The following is a 21676-nucleotide window of genomic DNA, read 5'->3' on the forward strand; positions in this document are numbered from 1 at the left end:
ACGCAACGCACGCAGTGGCGAGGGTTTGATCCGTCAGATGGAGTTAAATCACAAAGGATTCAATGTTGAATCGGGGCGGCAGCTAAATGCTAGGCGATGGGTAGCAGCCAAAACGTTGCAATTTCACATAATCCTGACGAGATCCGAAAAACTGTAGCAAAAACTAGCAAGCGGGTGATTATGTATGTTCACTAAGTAAATATTATGTAAATAAACCCTACACTTCTCGCTATAAATGTAATCAAAACCCATTTAAATGCAGAAACTGATTGAAATTATTGATTTTCCCACTAAAAGTTAGAGAAATCTCAGCCATGTTTATACCAAAATGTTACAGTTTCACATTATCTTGAAAAATCTTTGCAAGAAACGAACAAGCAAGTGAATATGTACATTCCCTGAGTAAATATTCTGGCAACAAACTATACATTTCTCACTAGAAATGTAATCAAAACTAATTTTAATGCAAAAACAAACTCAAGTTATTAATCTTTCCACAAAAAAATGAGCGAATGTCGGCCATATATATATTTTTTTCTTCTCCCAGCTGGAATCTTGAAAGTCACGTGACTAGGACGTAAAACAATAGAAAGCGTATAGGCAGAAGAAACGTAACAGTACCACAAAAAAATGGCCATTAATGTACCTCCACTACGTTTTGCAGTGTGGACCAACGTAGTGAGGGTACATTTTCCCATGAGACTGGGTTGCTCTCCAACGGGATGGGTTTAAAGCAGAGAGTGAATTTCGTTTCTTTGTACGTGTGATGGTGGAATGATGATAAAATGCTGGTAATAAATAAAACTAAAATAAAGAAAGATCCCCTTAGCCAATATCCTCTCCCAGGGATATAACAGACTAACTGCTTTAAAAAATGAAGACGATTTAAAATGCCTTGAGACCATTCTTTCACCTCGGTTCCAGGAAGCTGTCCATCTTTCTCCTTTCCTAAAGCCGGGCATACACTGTACGATTTTTTTTAATCATTGCACGCAGCTACAGCTCAACTGTACGATGAAAAGTTCAAAGCTCAACGTGTTTGCTCTCACACTGTGCGACCCGATGCTCTGATGTGATCTACCTGCTCACACTGTACGGCTAAAAACCAGGTGGGACTAAGCTCCGCAGTGAGATGGCGCTACTCAGACTCGTCTATCCAGAAGCTAAACCAGTAGAAGAGGAATATGAAGCTCACTAGAGTGAAACGCGCTGCCTTGGATATTTGGATTATTTTGTGCTGAAAGCCATCAGGCTGAAATTCAGCCCGATCAAAAAATTTCTCGCACGACTGGAGAATAGGCAGCGGTGTCAAAAGTTCACACATTTGTTACTTCAGTAGAAGTATAGATGCTGCAGTTTAAAAACACTCTGGTAAAAGTTGAAGTATCACTACTTATAAAAGTATAAAGTAACCTTTAAAAAAACCAGCGTGATGCCACTATATGAACTGAAAGCTCAATTCTTAGATTTCTTAAAAATCCTCTGAGATAGGGCCAAGGATGAGGGAGGTCTGGTTGGTCTCCGTCTCCCGATACGCTCTCGCCTGTGTCCGACCTTTCAGACATTTCAGCATCTTTTTCTGAATCCCACATTGTAGCATGGCATAGACAATTCACGTTAGCAGTTTGAAGAACACCTGCTAGCTTCTGATGATCGTACAGTGAAAGGCCGACTTAAACGCCTCACACACCGACTAACTGTCTGTTTCTCCACCCTAACCTCAGAGAAAGTATGCTACTGTTATTAAAAGGTCTTTCATTCACCCTCAACCAAACTAAATCCTTTATTGTTCCCAAACACTATTGTTTAATACCTCACAGGTAACCAGGTGACATAGATGGGTTTCATCTCTGTACATCCGTAGAAACATGCTTCTCTACTTTCAGCTGGACAGGCAGCATTAGGCGCATAACGGTGGAGACTCAAGCAGGGTTTTGCTGGAGTTTAGGTGACAGACGTGGTTCTTGTAGTGGGAAAAAAGTATTCAACTATTCACCCTGCATGGAGATCGATGGATTTCACTCAGTCGGCACATTTATTCATGTCTTTGCAAAGAGAGAACAGTTCATCATATCAGCCCTAATGGCAGCATTCTGCCCTGTTCTGCCTGGGCAGCGTTCTTTCCTCCTTACTGACAACAATGGAAAGCAGTCAGAGTCAAAACTAATTACAAACACTTTGGTTAAACAGTAACATGTTATGAATAAACCTTAAGAAAGAACCTGGTTTGTTATGGGAAGAAGCTATGTCTGGTCTACAAACACCATCCAGCTGAGAATTGTGTGGCCTTCAGAGAAAAACAGACTGAGTGAAAACTTTTATGGTGAGTAAATAGGATAATTTAATATATAATAGAAGAGAAATCGAAATTTTCCAACAATATTCTATAAAGCTGATTGGTCGTAGTTGAGGCGCTCATGATCGCTGGAGTTTGCAGCCTAGCAGAAGTTCCTGTTCTCCTCTCTGAGGCTGAGATCATAAACCATCCAGCAAGAAGACCTTTGGCTCCATCTGTTGTCTGCTCCTGGCTTTAAAGCAGGGATAAACCTGTTAGTAAACCCTGTAAGTCATGGAGAAACTCTCCTTGTCCATGTAGAACATCGGCCTTCCAGGAGTTGTAGCAGTTACCTTTGCTGCAGAACGTCTGAAGAGTAGAACCTAAACTTTTGGATATTTTTCACCCAGTCGTCCGTTTTCTATAACCAACCACCTTCACCTTTCGGCCATGTTGGAGAGGGACTTCCTGTCTTTATCTGTCGTTGGGACTCCATTTGTAAGGGGTATGCAAATGATTAAAAATGCTGACTTCCCCTATAAAGGGTTACACTAATCTGGAATGTGCGACTCTTCTTTTGTAGTTAAGTAATCTCCTTTGTTTAACCATTAGTGATCTTTTATAATTCTTCTTTAAAGTTTTCCTGACCAGGCTAGAAGAACCAGGATAGAAGAACTGGGCTAAAAGGCTTGGATCAGAGCCTACAGCTGGAGGGACGCAGAAAAAAAAGTCAATCATTGAATGAAAGCGGCAGCAGGACGTGCGGTAGATCTGATACCATCTGCTAGAACCACATAACCAGATGCTAGAACAGAACCAAAGGACGGTCATCAGGCTGAACTTTTAGCTGACATGATGGGTGGGGGGGTGATGGGGGGGGGCTGCAGTCCCTTCATGGAGGTTCAGTGCAGCTTCCAGTCACTGCCGGCCAGCCAGCTCTGCGAGCAGCGAAAACCCCCCTGCAGGGCCCCCACTGATGTCAGGCAGAGAGAGGGAGGGAGAGCTGGGAGGAGAGGGAGGCATGCAGGTCCTTTAGCACAGAGTGAGGCAGCAGCTTAGGGAGAGAGCAGGGAGGCTCTGAAGCTACCACACCTCCCCCTCCTCTTCCTCCTCTGCTCCTCTTCGCTTCCTCCACATCCTCCCTGTGAACTTCTGGCCCCCCCTCCCTGTTCAGCATCCACGCAGGGATGCGGACCCAGCAGGGCTCGGAGGGGGGCGAGCCCCTGCCCGGGGACAGTAGCGGCAGCTCCTGTCTGTCGCCTGGCTCCGAGTCCGGCGGAGGGAGCCCGGCCAGAGCGGCGGACGGAGGTCTGGGTGGATGCATGGGTGGAGGCGGAGGCAGCCTGGGCGGCACTCTGAGGGGCGTCCTGTCTCGCTATTGGAGCCTGGAGAGTCTGCACTCCACCACAGGTAAGGCTGCTCTGCATCAGGATGGTCAGGTGGCATCCACAGCCTCCTCTGGGTGTTGGCAGGGAGCTGTCCTATCAGAACCACCTTAGGGAGAACATCACCTGATCGCTCCGGTTCATCCTGCATGATGCTGTCCCTTTACCGGCTATCTGAGCCGACATCACCTGCTACACCTGACCTCAGCTCAGCCCCTTTAGGAACGTTCAGGAAGCAGACGTGTCCAGGTCCAAACCCAGTGGGCCTAGAGCTGCAGGACTGGATGTCACCTGCTCAGCTGGGAGTTCTGGGTTCACTGGGATCCTGCTCTCTGGTCCACTGGACCTACTGCAAACCAGGTATCGTCCTGTTTGGCCGGGTCCCGTCCTACTGCACACCAGTACTGTCCTTCTGCACACCAGACATCGTCCTGCTGGGCCCGGTACCGTCCTACTGCACACCAGTACTGTCCTTCTGCACACCAGACATCGTCCTGCTGGGCCCGGTACCGTCCTACTGCACACCGGTACTGTCCTTCTGCACACCAGACATCATCCTGCTGGGCCCGGTAACGTCCCACTGCACACCAGCACTATCCTACTGCACACCGGCACCGTCCTACTGGGCCCGGTACCGTCCTACTGCACGCCAGTACCGTCCTGTTTGGCATGGTACCGTCCTGCTGCACACTGATACCGCCCTCTGGGGCCCGGTACCATCCTACTGCACACCGGCACCATCCTACTGGGCCCTGTACCGTCCTACTGCACACCGGCACCATCCTACTGGGCCCGGTACCGACCTAGTGCCCACTGGTACCGTCCTGTTTGGCATGGTACCGTCCTGCTGAACACCGATACCATCCTACTGGGCCCGGTACTGTCCTGCTGCACACCGATAGCGTCCTCCTGCACACCAGGCATCGTCCTGTTGGGCCCAGTAGTAAAAGTTCAGAGCTAAGTCTTTGCAGAGGGGGCAGTGTTTGCGAAACTTTAGGAAAATAGATCAATCCAGACCTGTGGCAGAGGAAGCCAAGCGTTTGTAGTCATCAGGTTCTGTATCACCAGAACCCAGCTGTGGTTTGGACCTCCACCCATAAAGCAGACTGGGACAAGGAAAGCTCTGCAGATCACAGTGGTCTGGCTGTGGTTTTGTAGTAGGATCCATGTTCCTGATCCTGTTTCTAATGAACGGCCTGGATTATTCTAGAAGGTGTTAGAAGCAGCAGAACTGATTGGTCCAAAGGGCCCAGAGAACATGTCCAATGAGCAGCTAGGGACCCTAGGAATCCAGTGGACTGGTACTGGTACCGATATTGGCACTGATGCTGGTACTGGTACTGCTAATGGTACCAGTATTAGTACTGCTACTGCTACTGTTACCAGTATTAGTGCTGGTATTGTACTGGAACACAGGGTTATTTATTCACAGGTTCAGGGTCAGAGCCAGGAGCACTAAGCTAATCTGTGTCCTATCTAGGTGAAGCATGTCTACGTCCTGTTCTGTGTGGATTTGGACCTGGAGCCGGCCGGCCCATTTCTGAGCTGATGGACTCCTCTCCTCCTGCTGTGGAGCGTTTCCCATAGCAGTGGAAGCAAGGGTCAACTGGGAGGGGGCAGAGCTACTGGGATCAAACTGGGCCTGACGATAAACACAGCAACACAGCTGGATGTTGTCATGGTGATGAGGCTAATGAAGTGTTGTTAGCATGTAGTAGAGCGTGAGGGAGGTAACAGCATTCATAGCAAACATGGATGATGGTGAATCCCAGTTCTTCATATCTGCTACAGCTTTGCCTAGAAAACTTCCTGCTGCTGTTTTCACTATGGTGTCCAATGATCCTGACCTTTTCCTTCCACAACTACAGAGCTTCCATCAGACTGTGGTCTGCTTCAGATGTGCGTGGATGTTACTGGAGCTTTAGCTTCTCCTTCTTAAAGGATGCAGGCCTTAGTTTGTTAAGGTCGACCTGAGCTTAAGCATTGGGCTGTTGCCATGGTAATCAAGGTTTCATGTGCTGCTGTTTTCTCCTGTCAGGCTTGGAATTTTTACACCGCATTCACTCTCTGGTCACTGTATAGATCCAGATAAATCAGATCACCCACTGAGATTAAAAGTTTAACATTTCTATCTAAGGAAAACCAGCTCATTGCATCAGGATATACAGGATTTTTTCCTCCTGGATGAGCATCTAGAGACAGAAGATATTGACTCTTCAGCAATCCCTCACACCAAGAATGCTTGCAGCAGCAGTGGAGAGGAAAACTCCCTTTGAACAGGAAAAAATCTCATCAATAGCTGGCTAATGTTTGCTGGCTGGGTTAGCTGGCCTCGTTAACTGGCTACATTAGCTGGCTATGTTAGCTGCTAGCTGGGAGGTTTTAGGATGGATGGTGCAGAACTGAACAGACGGACGATTTATCCACAGAAACGTTCTGCTTTGGGCTTTAGTTCCTTCTTAGCCAGCTGTTAATTTAAATCCCTGAACTTTAACGTTTCAAATCATGTCTAGAAACACTCTGTAAAGGCTGTGTTTCTTCCCAGGCCTCTCCTTCTCTGTTGCTCTCTGTGTTTTTACCCAGAGTGCATCAGGAGGGTGCTTTGCTTCTTCCCAGTGTGGAATTCTGGGATTCAGATGCTAAGAAGGATCTGACAGCTTTTATGATAATGAAGATTTTGCCTCCAGTGATTCACAGGAGGTGCTGAGAACCAGAAAGAGCCCTTCTAGAGATCAGAGGACCGAGCCGCTCCAGCTAAGCCTGACCTAACTGAGCTTTGCAGCTGCTGATCCATTAATGAAGTGATTGATTGTCTGGCTTAGCAGCGCTGCCCTCCTGATGTGGAACCAAGTATCTCCCTGCCTATCGTCCTCTGCACCTGAATGACCCAGGGCCTTTCTAGTAGGAAGCTGAGCAGTAATGGAGGAGAACGCTGGGCTGCCCAGGCACACACACACATTACCCGCCGCCCTCATAACTGAGGCAGGAAGCAGTGATGAGAGGACTGTCTGAAAGCATCCATCACAGAGACATTCAGACGCGCGGTTTTGTAGAAAATAGGTCGCCTTTGTAGCGCTGAGCCCGAGGCGTCTGTTTTCCTGCTGAAGTTTCACTGCAAGTTTAGTCCAGGAACACAAAGCCTGCAGTGAGTTCTGTTAGAGCGTGTTTAATCAATCTGCACACGTCACTCTGCTGGTTTAACGCCTTTGAACATCATGGTTTGATCTACTGCTGAAGCATCATGGGGTCCACTGAGGGACCATTCCAGGGGACCCACCATCTCCACAGAGACATATACAGGGTTCACCCGGTCCTTTCAAGGCCTGAAAGCTTCCAAAGTCGCCATCTGGTGGCGGGACTGACTCACTGCTCCATCGTCTCTGCATCAGTGAACAAACCTTCACCTTGTGTTCCATTGTTTCTCATCTATGATCCCTCTCAGTGTCAAACATTCTTCTGCTCCTTTCCACCGGATCTTGGATCTTTCTATGGGAGGTCCTTGTACCTTCCACTGGGAGTTCTTGGACCTTTCCATTGGGAGTTCTCGGACCTTTCCACTGGGAGTTCTTGGACCTTTCCACTGGGAGTTCTTGGACCTTTCCACTGGGAGTTTTTCGACCTTTCCACTGTGAGTTCTCGGACCTTTCCACTGTGAGTTCTTGGACCATTCCACTGGGAGTTTTTCGACCTTTCCACTGTGAGTTCTTGGACCTTTCCACTGGGAGTTTTTCAACCTTTCCACGGGGAGTTTTTCAACCTTTCCACTGGGAGTTCTTGGACCTTTCCACTGGGAGTTTTTCAACCTTTCCACTGGGAGTTCTTGGACCTTTTCACTGGGAGTTCCTTGGCTCCAGTAACTTCCTTATTTGCTCATTGTGAGCATGTGCAGCATGTGGTCTAGCTTGTAAAATCCTAAGAAAGGCCTTACGTAGGTTTGCTAAGAAATAGAGCAGGACACAGTCACTGGAAATTTTTCATTTCTCATTTTGTGACCTGTTTTAGAGTTACTCAAAGTGAAAAGAACTGAACTTCTGCTCTGATTTGTGATATTTGCCAAAATTTCAGTAAACAAAAGGCAGAAGGTCTAAAAATGCTCAGCATGTTAGATAAGCTCTGATTCTGTCTGGGTCCTGTTGGCTGGTATTGATAAGGCAGGAATCCGTGCTTGTTTGTTCTGCTGGTTGTTGGTTTCAGTGTTCTGGATGTCTGGAGACAAACTGGAAGCAAACTGGAACAATAACAGTAGCATTATTAACAACATGCCCAGATCCACCATTAATTATTTTTTTTTACAGTGTCCTGTCTGGCAATGTGGCAATAAGAATAATTGTCTTGATGCCAAAAAGAGCCCAGCAGATTTTACTTTCACAAGTGGAGCAGTACGGCTATCGCTATAGTGTTCTGCTTGATTTATGCGTATAAATAGCTTTATTATGATTATGCAGGGAGTTTTACAGATTGTATGGACACTGCAATGTCAGTAGAACAGGAAAGGAAAAACAGAAAAAAGGAGAAAAGATGACAGAAAGAGGAGATAATAGGGAGATAATGATTTTCAGTCTGCTTCATCACCTGCAAAGAGATGTAAAAAGAACAGCACAACCAACAGACATGGTTCGAGACATACAATAAAGTAACACCTAGATACTATCGCTGAAGTAGTATTATTAAGTCTGACATGTACTCTGTGTTACCTGAAGATCAGAATATGGGCTTTCTGTGTGGAAGTGAATCTCTAAGTACCTGGAACCAAGCACCTGTAGTTGTTTGTGAGGGTGCACTTGTGCATGTAAAGTTTATCCAAAGGAAAAATGCTCAATAGTGGTTTAGCTCATCAGGCAGGTGGATATAAAAACTTTAAAGGGTTGGGGCCACCCTAATGCCCCCACTCACACCACACAGGAAAAAATAAAAGAAAAGAAAAAAAAACGCGGATGCACATTGACACATACTCACATCCATCTATTTATGGTTTCTGCTGCTGGACTCTGAGGGCCTCCACAGCCACCAGGCTTTCAGCACCGTCGCTGTCAAACTGCAAAACATAGATGACCACATACCATTGGATCCACTGGTTTACTCTCTGTGCTGCCACCCCAGTGTCACCACTGTACCCAGGTTGAAACCAGTTTAACACCTTTACTGGTGCAGAGTCCAGATGATGGTGGGAGATGGACATTAGGACCTCTTCTGAGGATCCTGATAGGCTGGAAGATGGACGAGGCGTTTGATAACCGTATGAATAATCCTTGAGTTTTTACAGCACTTCAACAACCTCTGATTCTTCTTAAAAATCTACTTTTGTCATTTTGTTGATCCACTATTTTATTTTTTTTCAAGCTTTTAGAATAAAAGTAGATAAAATGAGGATGGATGGATTCCCAGCATATGGAGCACAGCTTCTCAGCTGATCTTAGAACATATAAACTAAAGTTGTTAGGTGAAGTCTCTAAAACCAGCATTATATCTGTGTCTAAAAGCAGTGGAGCCATTGTTGAGGGACCACGGGGCGGCCTGAGTGGTTCCGGAGCGCGCCCTCGCTGCCTGCAGACACGCGGCTCTAATGGAAGCGCTGCTCTTCCGCTCCAACTGGCCCAACGCACACCAATCCATATCTGCAGCTCTGTCTGTGAAGGCTAGCATGATTTACCCTACATTCAGAGGCTGATTCATGGCTCTGGTCCCCCTCAGGATCACGGTGCAGTCAGTGGCAGGTCCCTCAGTCCCTTTCAATCAGTCCTCATTTGGCTCCGTCACCACGGCGACAACACGTGCCTCCAGGTTGGAGAGAGAAGGTTTACAGGATGCCAAACTGTGGACCTTCATGGACTCACCTCCTGTTATCTCAGTGTTATGTCATCAGAAAAGAACGGTTTTTCATTGAGTAATGAACAGATTAATGAAGGACATAGATCTGGTCTTTCTCATTAAGAAACCTGAAAAAGCTGCAGAGGTTTTTTTTCTCATTCAGGTTTAAAAAAAGGAAAACAGTAAAATGATGAAAGAACGTGGAGAGGAAGGAGTCTGAGCTATGGTGGGATCATTACCTTCCATTCCTTCTTATAACGATGTCCCTTACAATTATCATTAGGCGATACTAGGCAGCTGCTGAGGGCCCCAAGTTCCTGGGGGCCCCATAAAACTCTGTTTCCATGTGTGGTTAATACAACTATTCCTTATTTCTGCACATTAATTATAAAGATCCTTTCACTAAAATGCCATCAGAACGCTGATAATATTAAGTGTGTCTCAGCCCCCCCCTCAGTGTCCACCATATTGGATCAGTCCATTTGCTGCACATGTTCAGAAAGGTCCAAACAGACAGCAGCAAACCATTTGAAAACAAACCATGCAAAGAGCAGTGTTGCCAACTTAGCGCTTTAGTCGCTATATTTAGCCACTTTTCAGACCCCTCTAGCACTTTGATTTCTAAAAAGCTCCTAGCGCCAAATCTAGAGACTTTTTTCTGCTACTGGAGACTTTGGAGACAACATCTAAAAGCAGCGAACTCTGCTCTCAGAGCGAGTAGATTGGTAACCCCGCCTCCTGCTCTCCTCTATCTTGTCTGCTGTCATGATTCATGCAGCTATTATTTCATCCAAATGAAAAATGGAGAACAGATAAGCAGATCATGGCTTGTCTACAGTGAAAAGAAGGACTGGGTTATTTACTTTGGCCTTTTTGGAAACACAGGAAGGAGCAATCAGCTAAGTGAGCTTAGTGCTTGGAAAAAATCTTTCATTCCTTTAGAGACAGCATGAAAAGTCAGCTGAGTACAAAACATAGAGAGGAAAACAAGAAGAAAAGGGACAAGAAGAGAGGGACACAACCTAGAACAGATAATGGATGTCTATTCTATTAACATTTCTCTATCTGGAGAATGGGGCTGTTTTATGTCTTCTCCATTCAGAGGGCCCCTGCCTGTCTTTTCCCTAGGCCCCCACATTTCCTAAATCGGCCCCTGCTCCTAGCCAGACGATGACGATTTGCTAGGGATGTATTCCTCTGAGCTACTGTTGTCATGTGGAAGATCAGTTCTCTTACTGCGGCTCTCTGAGGGAACAACTGTTCCCGACCGATGGAGGAGTTTGTTTCTCATCTGGTCACGGCCTGCTTCAGGCTGTCACACAGGTACTGTTAAAGCGCCTCCTTGTGTAAAGCCGTCAGGCCTGAGAGGCCAGCAGAAACTCAACCAGGACTGTTAGGAAAAACTGAGTGTTTGACTATGAAGGTGACAGCAGCATAAATCTCTGGGTGTGAATACTTGTGTAAATCATAATCAGTTTTCACATGGAGATCAAACACTGGGTGGAAGTTAAACACATTCATGCTTCAGTCAGATGATCCCATTGACTGTTTCATCTCTAAATGAAAGTTAGGGTTCAAAACTTGATAATTTGATGTTTAAAGTCTTAAAGCATGAGAAGAATGATTAGTTCACCTTCACCACACATGTGAATCATGGCACCACTGCTGGAGATCCTCTAGGAGGAAATATAGAAAAACAAAACTCAGGTTCCAGACAACATTAACACATCAAAAAACTATTTGCTCTGCAGGTTTACTAGTGGTTCCTAGAATTTCTAAAAGTAGAATGGGAGGCAGATCTTTTAGTTCTCAGGCTCCTCTCCTGTGGAACCAACTACCAGTTTTAGTCCGTGAGGCAGACACCCTGTCTACTTTTAAGGCTAGGCTTAAAACGTTCCTTTTTGATAAAGCTTCTAGTTAGAGTGGCTCAGGTTATCCTGAGCTATCTCTATAGTTCTGCTGCTATAGGCTTAGACTGCTGGAGGACATAGGGACCCCTTTTTCATCATTCTGCTTCATTCTATCTCTATTCTCCCACTCTGCAGAATCTGTTAGTTCAATCTCTAACGTTCTGCTCTCTCTGCTTTTTCTCATAGTAGCTTCATCTGGTCTGTTCCTGTTTGGCTGTGACTCCATCCTGGAGAGAAATATCAGCTGTGCTGCTGCCATCAACACCTTTGCTTCTAGATGTTGGAGCTTGGCCTGTTTTTCAGTGTAGTCCTGTTTCTCTGACTGTGACTAACTGGCTGTGCTATTTTTAATCTTTTGACTGAAAACTGACTCAGAGTTCATCTGAGTAACTGTTTCTTCCTGTTCAAAGGGAGTTTTTCCTCTCCACTGTCACTACCAGCATGCTTAGTGTGAGGGATTGCTGACCAGTCAATGAGTCGATGCAATCAGCTGGTTTTCCTTAGAAAACTTTGAATCAATCTGACTGGATGATCTGGTGAACTGGAAAGAGCCTTGAGATGACATGATGTGAATTGGCGCTATAGAAATAAACTGAATAGAATTGTTAAACAGACGTGTTTCACCAGGATCTATAGACATATTTGTATCTATCATCAGCATAACAATGAAAGGTGACAATTATCTTCATCCTGAGTTTGATTCTTCCCTTCAGATTGTTAAAAACAGAGCCGATCATTAAAAGGCGTCAGCATGAAACACCTTTTTTTCCAGTCATTCTTTTCTGTTACACGTCAATACCATGGACTACCCGTCAAAGACAAAAACAGTCTGAACAGTGGCTAAAATGTGTAGCCAGATTACAGGAATCCAGATGTCAGACCTGAGCTCCATTGGAAGAAAAGTGTCCTTCTGAAAACTAAATCCAAGCTAAGCTAAGCTAACCATGTCCTAAGAGCTCAGTTGATGCTAATGCCCCTACTTTGGCACTACGTTGGTTTTAAGCTCTGTTTTGCCACTTGGCTCCTCTCTCTTGGTTTTTGGTTCCTTTTACTCTGTGAATGAGATTGTTTATACTCTATTATTTTACTGAATTGATTACTATGTTGACCAGAGGAGGCTGCAAGCTGAACTGAGCTTTTACGGGATGAATAAAGTTGTTTGTTTGAGCTGAAATTAATCCCATGCTGTCTAATAATTCTACCGATTGGGAGCATGTATAAAGTAAAGAGAATTGGTCCTAGCACTGATCCCTGTGGTACTCCACAGGTAACCTTTGAGCATGAGGAAGATCTATCATTAACATGAACAAACTGAATTCGATCAGATAGATCAGATTTAAACCAGTCTAGTGCTGTTCCTTTAATTCCAACAAAATATTCAAGTCTTTCTAAAAGAATATTATGATCAACTGGATCAAATGCAGCACTGAGATCCAGCAGGACGAGCTTGTTGAAGAACAGACCAAGCACATAGAAAGCAACGAGTGCAGCGAGTTCTGAGGACAGAACCTCTTCATACATTTTAAACTGCTGCAAAAACTCAGAATCTATCAAAACAATCCTGTATGTACAAGAACCAAAGTTTTTAGTGAAATAATGATGTTATTATATACGCCAATAATGATGTAGGCATGTCACAGTTGATGTTCTCACTAGACCTCGATTCAAATAATTACTGATTTTAACTGCTTCTGGTTTATAGAAATCACAAATTTACTCCCCTCAATCACTTCTGTGAACAGATTGAATTTAAAAGTGCTTTTCTGCTTTTCTGGTGAAACTGGCCCTCAGAGCTCTTTTACTAGATCCACATTCACCAAATGACAATCCGATACTGTCACAGTCTTGGTTTTGTTATGTTTATTTAGAGTATTCAGCTTTACTTTGCTTCTTGTTTTAGTGTTTTTAATTATTATTTTCTTGTTAGTTCCTGTCTTCCAGGTTTTCCATTTGTTGTCCTCTGCTGCCCTCTTGTGTCCGCTTTCCCTTGCTCTGTTTTCTGCTCTGTCCTCACCTGTTTTCAATCCTCTTGTTAGCCCTCTCTTTGTCTCTGTCCCCTTTAAAAGCCCTCCCTCTTCAGTTCCTGTTTGCTGGATCCTCGTCTAACGTCTGTCTGCTTACCTCGTCTCTCCCTGGCTCCTAGAGTTTGGTTTTTCCCCTGATGTCTCCTTGGTTCTGGTTTGTTTGTTATTTTTTGTTGGATTTTTTTTATTCCTGCCTCTGTTCCTGTGAACCTCATTAAACCCACCTAAATTCACCTCTGCCTACTTGCCTCTGCATTTGGGTCCTCAATCCAACATCAAATCCTGACAGATACACAGACCAGTACGGTTCAGAGAAAGGTCCAGAGGACAGTTCAGAGAACAGATCATCAAACTTGATTCTGGACAGTTCTCTGGACCAAACAACGGTCCAGAGAACCCTTCAGTGAGAGCGGTCCAGAGAACAGTTCAGAGAACGATTCAGAGAGCAGTCCAGAGAACGGTTCAGAGAGCGGTTCAGAGAGCGGTACAGAGAACGGTTCAGAGAGTGGTTAAGAGAGCGGTTCAGAGAATGGTTCAGAGAGCGGTTCAGAGAGGGGTACAGAGAACGGTTCAGAGAGCAGTTCAGAGAGCAGTTCAGAGAGCAGTTCAGAGAACGGTCCAGAGAGCTGTCCAGAGAACGGTCCAAAGAACGGTACAGACAGCGGTTTAGAGATCAGTTCAGAGAACGTTCCAGAGAGCGGTTCAGAGAGCGGTTCAGAGAACGGTTTAGAGAACGGTCCAGAGAACAGTCCAGAGAGCGGTCCAGAGAGCGGTCCAGAGAACGGTCCAGAGAGCGGTTCAGAGAACGGTTTAGAGAACGGTCCAGAGAGCGGTTTAGAGAACGGTCCAGAGAACGGTCCAGAGAGCGGTTCAGAGAACGGTTTAGAGAACGGTCCAGAGAGCGGTTTAGAGAGAGGTTTAGAGAACGGTCCAGAGAACGGTCCAGAGAGCGGTTCAGAGAACGGTTTAGAGAACGGTCCAGAGAGCGGTTTAGAGAACGGTCCAGAGAACGGTCCAGAGAGCGGTTCAGAGAGCGGTTCAGAGAACGGTTTAGAGAACGGTCCAGAGAACGGTCCAGAGAACGGTCCAGAGAGCGGTTTAGAGAACGGTCCAGAGAACGGTCCAGAGAGCGGTTCGGAGAACGGTTTAGAGAACGGTCCAGAGAGCGGTTTAGAGAACGGTCCAGAGAACGGTCCAGAGAGCGGTTCAGAGAGCGGTTCAGAGAACGGTTTAGAGAACGGTCCAGAGAACGGTCCAGAGAACGGTCCAGAGAGCGGTCCAGAGAACGGTCCAGAGAGCGGTTCAGAGAACGGTTTAGAGAACGGTCCAGAGAGCGGTTTAGAGAACGGTCCAGAGAACGGTCCAGAGAGCGGTTCAGAGAACGGTTTAGAGAACGGTCCAGAGAGCGGTTTAGAGAGAGGTTTAGAGAACGGTCCAGAGAGCGGTCCAGGGAGCGGTTTAGAGAACGGTCCAGAGAGCGGTCCAGGGAACGGTCCAGAGAGCGGTCCAGAGAGCGGTTCAGAGAACGGTTTAGAGAAAGGTCCAGAGAACGGTCCAGAGAGCGGTTTAGAGAACGGTCCAGAGAGCGGTTTAGAGAACTGTTTAGAGAACGGTCCAGAGAATGGTCCAGAGAGCGGTTTAGAGAACGGTCCAGAGAGCGGTTTAGAGAACGGTCCAGAGAGCGGTCCAGAGAACGGTCCAGAGAGCGGTTCAGAGAACGGTTTAGAGAACGGTCCAGAGAACGGTCCAGAGAGCGGTCCAGAGAGCGGTTCAGAGAACGGTTTAGAGAACGGTCCAGAGAACGGTCCAGGGAGCGGTCCAGAGAACGGTCCAGAGAACGGTCCAGAGAGCGGTTCAGAGAACGGTTTAGAGAACGGTCCAGAGAACGGTCCAGAGAGCGGTTCAGAGAACGGTTTAGAGAACGGTCCAGAGAACGGTCCAGAGAACGGTCCAGAGAACGGTCCAGAGAGTGGTTCAGAGAACGGTTTAGAGAACGGTCCAGAGAACGGTCCAGAGAACGGTCCAGAAAGCGGTCCAGAGAGCGGTTTAGAGAACGGTCCAGAGAGCGGTTTAGAGAACGGTTTAGAGAACGGTCCAGAGAACGGTCCAGAGAACGGTCCAGAGAGCGGTCCAGAGAGCGGTTCAGAGAACGGTTTAGAGAACGGTCCAGAGAGCGGTTTAGAGAACGGTCCAGAGAGCGGTCCAGAGAACGGTCCAGAGAGCGGTTCAGAGAACGGTTTAGAGAACGGTTTAGAGAACGGTCCAGAGAGCGGTCCAGAGAGCGGTTTAGAGAACGGTCCAGAGAACGGTCCAGAGAATGCTCCAGAGAGTGGTTCAGAGAACGGTTTAGAGAACGGTCCAGAGAACGGTCCAGAGAACGGTCCAGAGAGCGGTCCAGAGAGCGGTTCAGATAACGGTTTAGAGAACGGTCCAGAGAAACCCAGAGAGCGGTCCAGAGAACGGTCCAGAGAGCGGTTTAGAGAACGGTCCAGAGAGCGGTTTAGAGAATGGTCCAGAGAACGGTCCAGAGAGCGGTTCAGAGAACGGTCCAGAGAGTGGTTCAGAGAACGGTTTAGAGAACGGTCCAGAGAGTGGTTCAGAGAACGGTTTAGAGAACGGTCCAGAGAACGGTCCAGAGAGTGGTTCAGAGAACGGTTTAGAGAACGGTCCAGAGAACGGTCCAGAGAACGGTCCAGAAAGCGGTCCAGAGAGCGGTTCAGATAACGGTTTAGAGAACGGTCCAGAGAAACCCAGAGAGCGGTCCAGAGAACGGTCCAGAGAGCGGTCCAGAGAACGGTCCAGAGAGCGGTTTAGAGAACGGTCCAGAGAGCGGTTTAGAGAACGGTCCAGAGAGCGGTTCAGAGAGCGGTTTAGAGAACGGTCCAGAGAACGGTCCAGAGAGCGGTTAGAGGACGGTTTAGAGAACGGTCCAGAGAGCGGTTTAGAGAACGGTCCAGAGAACGGTCCAGAGAGCGGTTCAGAGAGCGGTTTAGAGAACGGTCCAGAGAACGGTCCAGAGAGCGGTTTAGAGAACGGTCCAGAGAACGGTCCAGAGAGCGGTTAGAGAACGGTTTAGAGAACGGTCCAGAGAGCGGTTTAGAGAACGGTCCAGAGAGCGGTCCAGGGAGCGGTTTAGAGAACGGTCCAGAGAGCGGTCCAGGGAGCGGTTTAGAGAACGGTCCAGGGAGCGGTTTAGAGAACGGTCCAGAGAACGGTCCAGGGAGCGGTTTAGAGAACGGTCCAGAGAGCGGTTTAGAGAACGGTCCAGAGAGCGGTTTAGAGAACGGTCCAGAGAGCGGTCCAGGGAGCGGTTTAGAGAACGGTCCAGAGAGCGGTTTAGAGAACGGTCCAGAGAACGGTCCAGAGAGCGGTTAGAGGACGGTTTAGAGAACGGTCCAGAGAGCGGTTTAGAGAACGGTCCAGAGAGCGGTCCAGGGAGCAGTTTAGAGAACGGTCCAGAGAGCGGTCCAGGGAGCGGTTTAGAGAACGGTCCAGGGAGCGGTTTAGAGAACGGTCCAGAGAGCGGTCCAGAGAACGGTCCAGAGAGCGGTCCAGAGAACGGTCCAGAGAGCGGATATTTTGGGATTCCATTGCTCCAGTTTCTATCTGATTGAAAAGAAGACAGTCTGTCTGATAGAGATGATGTTGCTGTTTTGGAGTTCACATGTTGTCCTACTCCAGTCTCTACCACTTAGTATTTTTTCATCTTTTGTCTCCTGATGGACGTTCTTACTTTGTTGGATTACTGCTCTCTCATTCACTCATCCCTCCTTTCTTCTTTTTCTCCTTTGGATTAGCACTGGTTGTTCCCGACGGCACGTCTGAAAAGTCGGGCCTTGGAGACGAACTGGGCGCTGAGGAGGATTTCCTGTACGAGGAGTTCCGTTCTTCTGGACATCGGTTTGGGCAGCCGGGTGGAGGCGGAGGGGAGCAGCTGGCCATTAATGAGGTAACTATTTCTGGATAAAGACTGCTGGGCTGTTGGTCTGTGTCAGTCTCCAGACCTCTGAAAATCACATGAGCCAATCCAGGGACCTGGATCTGTTCTATGTCCCTGAGTAGTCAGCTTTTTCACATCAAACTGTTCAACCAAAACATGCCACCTTTATGCAGACGATGCAGCCCTATCCATCCCAGAAAGAAGGGTTCATTTCTTGCTATTGTAAATGACTTATATTCTCAGAGAGTGCCCCATAGCACTTCCCTTTGCATTCAGTCATCCACACGCTGCCAGTGGTGAGCTATGCTAACAGAAACCAGGCTGCCAGCGGTGCCCTCTGACGTCCAACAGCAGGTAGGCAGGTGAAGAGTCGAGCAGGGGGGAAACACTGGGTGCAGAACCAAGCCCTCCACCTGAGCCCTATAGGCTGACCCCCTGCAAACTTTCTATAGACCAGTATAACCAGTATATCACAGCTCAGTTACACGTCTGCACTAATGAACCTTCAGTTTCTCTGCTTTGATTATTTAATAATAGGAATTAAATCTATGTAAGAAAATCCTTGATGATTAAATCTTTTGTCGGTTTCCTTTTCTTCCATCCATTTTAAATGCTATCTCACCATTCCGGTTCCACATCCTGGGTCAAAGTAATTGTTCCCACATGGTGGCGCTGCTCCTGCTTTGTTCCTTCAGCCATTAAAGAATACGTGAACTCAGACGGAAACGAAGCCACTGTCCTGCTGCTACCATCCATAGAGCAACGCCCGCTGCTCACGACCAGCGCTGCCTTCAACCAATTGGTTGAAACAGGAGATGGCAAATAGACATAGAAGGGTAGAACGGAACCATTTCTGGAACAAACATTCCATTGATGGAAAACCACATATTTAAGTTCATGATTAAGACTGTAGACCGAAGCTGGAGTACCCAGGGAGACCCTAGATTCCAGGCCTGGAATCGACTCCAGGACGTCTATTGGATTCCTATCTAACTTCTTTTGGTTTCCTATGGGATTCCTATAGGATTCTTATAGAATTCCTTTTGGATTCCTTTGGGCTTTCTATTGGATTCCTATTTTATTCCTTTGGGATTATATTGGATTCCTATGGGAATCCTTTTTCTATGTCTGCTTCTGTCTCCTTGAACCCCAGTGGGCCTCAGCAGATGGCCGCTCACACTGAGCCTGGTTCTGCTGGAGCTTTCTTCCTGTTCAAAGGGAGTTTTTCCTCTCCACTGTTGCTACAAGCATGCTTAGTGTGAGGGATTGCTGAAGAGTCAATGAGTCGATGCAATCAGCTGTTTTTCCTTAGATAGAAAACTTTAAACCAATCTGACTGGATGATCTGGTGAACTGGAAAGTGACCTGAGATGAAATGAAGTGAACTGGCATCAAGTCAACCTCGGCATATTATGAAAAATCTGACAGTTTGCTCTAAACGCTGCAGAGCAGCATCTGGGACCGAAGCAGCAGCAGTTTATGGAGCAGTTTATTAAAAACAGCTGATTTTCATTCAGCTTTTCTGTGTTTTCCTGATGGATGCAGCAAGTCAGCAGTAAATGATCACAGTAAACCAGGGAAGGACATGAAAAGGCTCTCAGTGGGGGTCGGATGGCACTGGGGGAGGACTGCCAGCTCTGCCTCTAAAACAGACATAAACTGAAACTAAAAGCACAATTTGAAAGAAAAAGTAGTTTAAAATTTTTATTTTCAGTTCCTCTGATTATATATTTCAAGTCTATTTTTAAAGTATTTTATGTTTTTGGTTTCAAATCTTTGTTTCAGTTTCAAAAATGTTTTTATTTTAATTTTTAATCTTTTCAGTTTCAGATCTTTTTTCACTTTTTTCAGTCTTGTTTTCCTTTTTTTATTCCCTGCTGAAAAGTTTTGGATCAAACCTCTCCAGCTCTGTAGTTTTTAATGTCCTGCAGCAGGTTTTCAATGGATGGCTGCAGGATGCAAACAATAAAAACATATTTCTCTATCTGATCTCCTGGTTGAAGCCAAATCAGAATTGTGTTTTCTAGATCTGAACCTCTGCAGACTTTGATATTCTATGTTCTAGCTGATGCTTAAAGGGAGGGCAGCCACATTACCCCCCCCCCCCCATCCAACCAACCGCACCGTTCTTTATTACAGATCAGCCTGCATGGCCTCCTCTGCACCCCACCCCCACTCTGCTCACCTCCCTCCCTCCCTCCCTCCCAGGGGTTGCTATGGTCTTGTCTCAACCAGTCTGGTATCCAGGATGTGCTGACACACTACAGACTCTGATTGGCTGTTGGCGATGCAGGGGCGGGCCCACAAAGACAGAAGGAAAGGAAGGAGGAAAAAAATCCTCCAGTTGTGGTGGTTAGATGGATGGTTGAGGGAGCAGCGCTGAGCTCCATCTTAGAGTCAGAGAGGAAAGCCGCTGACATCCAGAGACAGCAAAGCGTGTCGGACAGAGAAGCAGAGCAATTTTCTAGAAAAGCAGCACAGAGACTGAGGAGAGCAGGAGGAATGATCATGTCTGGAGGAGAAGGACCATCCCCTCCCCCAGTCTTCATCCTGACATCCTGACTAAAGGCAGCCTGAGACGAAGCCAACAGAGGGGCGCTTCCTGAGCACAGACAGGAAAGCAAATGGTGCTGAGCTCCCAGAGATAGCTCTATAGATCCACCCTGACTGACATAGATTGGCTCCCAGCCTCCAGGGGCCACAGAGAGCAGCGGCAAAGTGGCAGGAGAAGCAGGGGAGGTGGCCCTTCTACAGGACGACGATCCAGGAGCGGGACGAGGTGACGCGGTGTGGTGTGGAGGTTCAGTGCTCAGAGAACGGCGGCCTGGGACGGGGGGCGCTGAGGAGGAGGAGGAGGAGGAAGCCAGGGCACTCATGGCTCGTGGAAATGGCTCTGGGAGGTGGAGCAGGCAGAAGATAGGCTTCTTTAACACCCTCCTGCGCTGTAACCTCCCCCCAGACACCCAGAAGGTGGTGGTGTTTGTCATCATGATGCTGCTCATCATCATCAACGTGGTGCTGATGTTCCTACTGGCCTTCCAGTAGAACCCGACCCAAAAACAGACACCTGGGTCGCACAGGAGGAGCCGCTGAGTTTCTGAGAGCGGATGGAGGCGGAGCTCCTGGAGGTCCATGATGCCTGCAGCAGAACCCAGGTCCACCTTGAGGAACCGAGGGAGAGTAAGAACCTGTCTGCTTAGGTAGTCTCCACGAGGAGAGGAGACCAGCTCTGCCCTCTAGCTTGGTCACTAATGGTGGTACTGGTGGTGAAGATGATAGTGGTGAAGGTGGTTATGATAATGGTGATGATGCTGGAGATGGTGATAGTGGTATTAATACATTTTATGATTGTGGTGGTGAAGATGGTGGTAATAAGGATGTTGATGATGATGTTGGTGGTGATTGTTGTAATGGTGATAGTGGTAATAATAATTATGGTGATAATGGTGGTCATGGTGAGGATAATAATGGTGATGGTGGTAATAATGTTGATGGTGAAAAAGTTGTTTGTGGTGATGATGCTAATGGTGATAGTGGTAATAATGATGGATGTTGGTGATAATGCTGATGATGATGGTAATGGTGATAATGGTGGTGATAATGATATTGGTAATAATGATGTTGACAATGGATGTGGTGATAATTGTGGTAATGGTGGTCAAATGCTAATGGTGAGGGTTATAGTGGTAATAAGGATGTTGATGATGATGGTGGTGAAGATGGTGGTCGTAAATATAATGCTAATCATGATAGTGATGATGATGGTGGGGTGAGGGTGAAGATGGTGGTTATGGTGGTGAGGATCGTGATGATGGTGATGGTGGTTGTGGTGATAAGGGTTGTGGTGGTAGTGGTGGTAATGGTGATGTAGTGATGGTAATAATGATGGTGATAATAGTGGTGGTGGTGGTGATGGTGGTGATAATGGTGATGTAGTGATGATAACGATGATAATGATAATAGTGGTGGTGGGGATGGTGGTTATGATGGTGATGGGGATTGTGGTGATAATGCTGGTGGTGGTAGTGGTGATAATGGTGATGTAGTGATGGTAACGATGATGGTGATAATAGTGGTGGTGGGGATGGTGGTTATGATGGTGATGGGGGTTGTGGTGATAATGGTGATGGTGGTATTGGTGATAATGGTGATGTAGTGATGGTAACAATGATGGTGATAATAGTGGTGGTGTGGATGGTGGTTATGATGGTGATGGGGATTGTGGTGATAATGGTGGTGGTGGTGGTAGTGGTGATAATGGTGATGTAGTGATGATAATGATAATAGTGGTGGTGGGGATGGTGGTGATATTGGTGATGTAGTGATGATAACGA

General features: G+C 46.9%; 1 protein-coding gene across 5 annotated transcripts in view; it reads left to right on the plus strand.

Moving 5' to 3' along the window:
• Positions 1-21676, plus strand: part of arhgef4 (Rho guanine nucleotide exchange factor (GEF) 4) — a 56134-nt gene that overhangs the window by 11651 nt on the left and 22807 nt on the right. For 3 of the 5 annotated variants that reach the window (XM_038279995.1, XM_038280007.1, XM_038280012.1), the window contains one exon: positions 17200-17351. In XM_038279995.1, coding sequence (XP_038135923.1) covers positions 17200-17351 — 152 coding nt within the window. Of the gene's footprint in view, positions 1-3324; positions 3686-17199; positions 17352-19664; positions 20523-21676 lie in introns of those variants that run through there. The other 2 variants (XM_038280002.1, XM_038280019.1) reach the window with 2 other exon arrangements.

Source organism: Cyprinodon tularosa, unplaced genomic scaffold (genome assembly GCF_016077235.1).
Source record: "Cyprinodon tularosa strain WSP-4 unplaced genomic scaffold, ASM1607723v1 ctg1022, whole genome shotgun sequence".
In the NCBI taxonomy this organism is placed as follows: domain Eukaryota; kingdom Metazoa; phylum Chordata; class Actinopteri; order Cyprinodontiformes; family Cyprinodontidae; genus Cyprinodon; species Cyprinodon tularosa.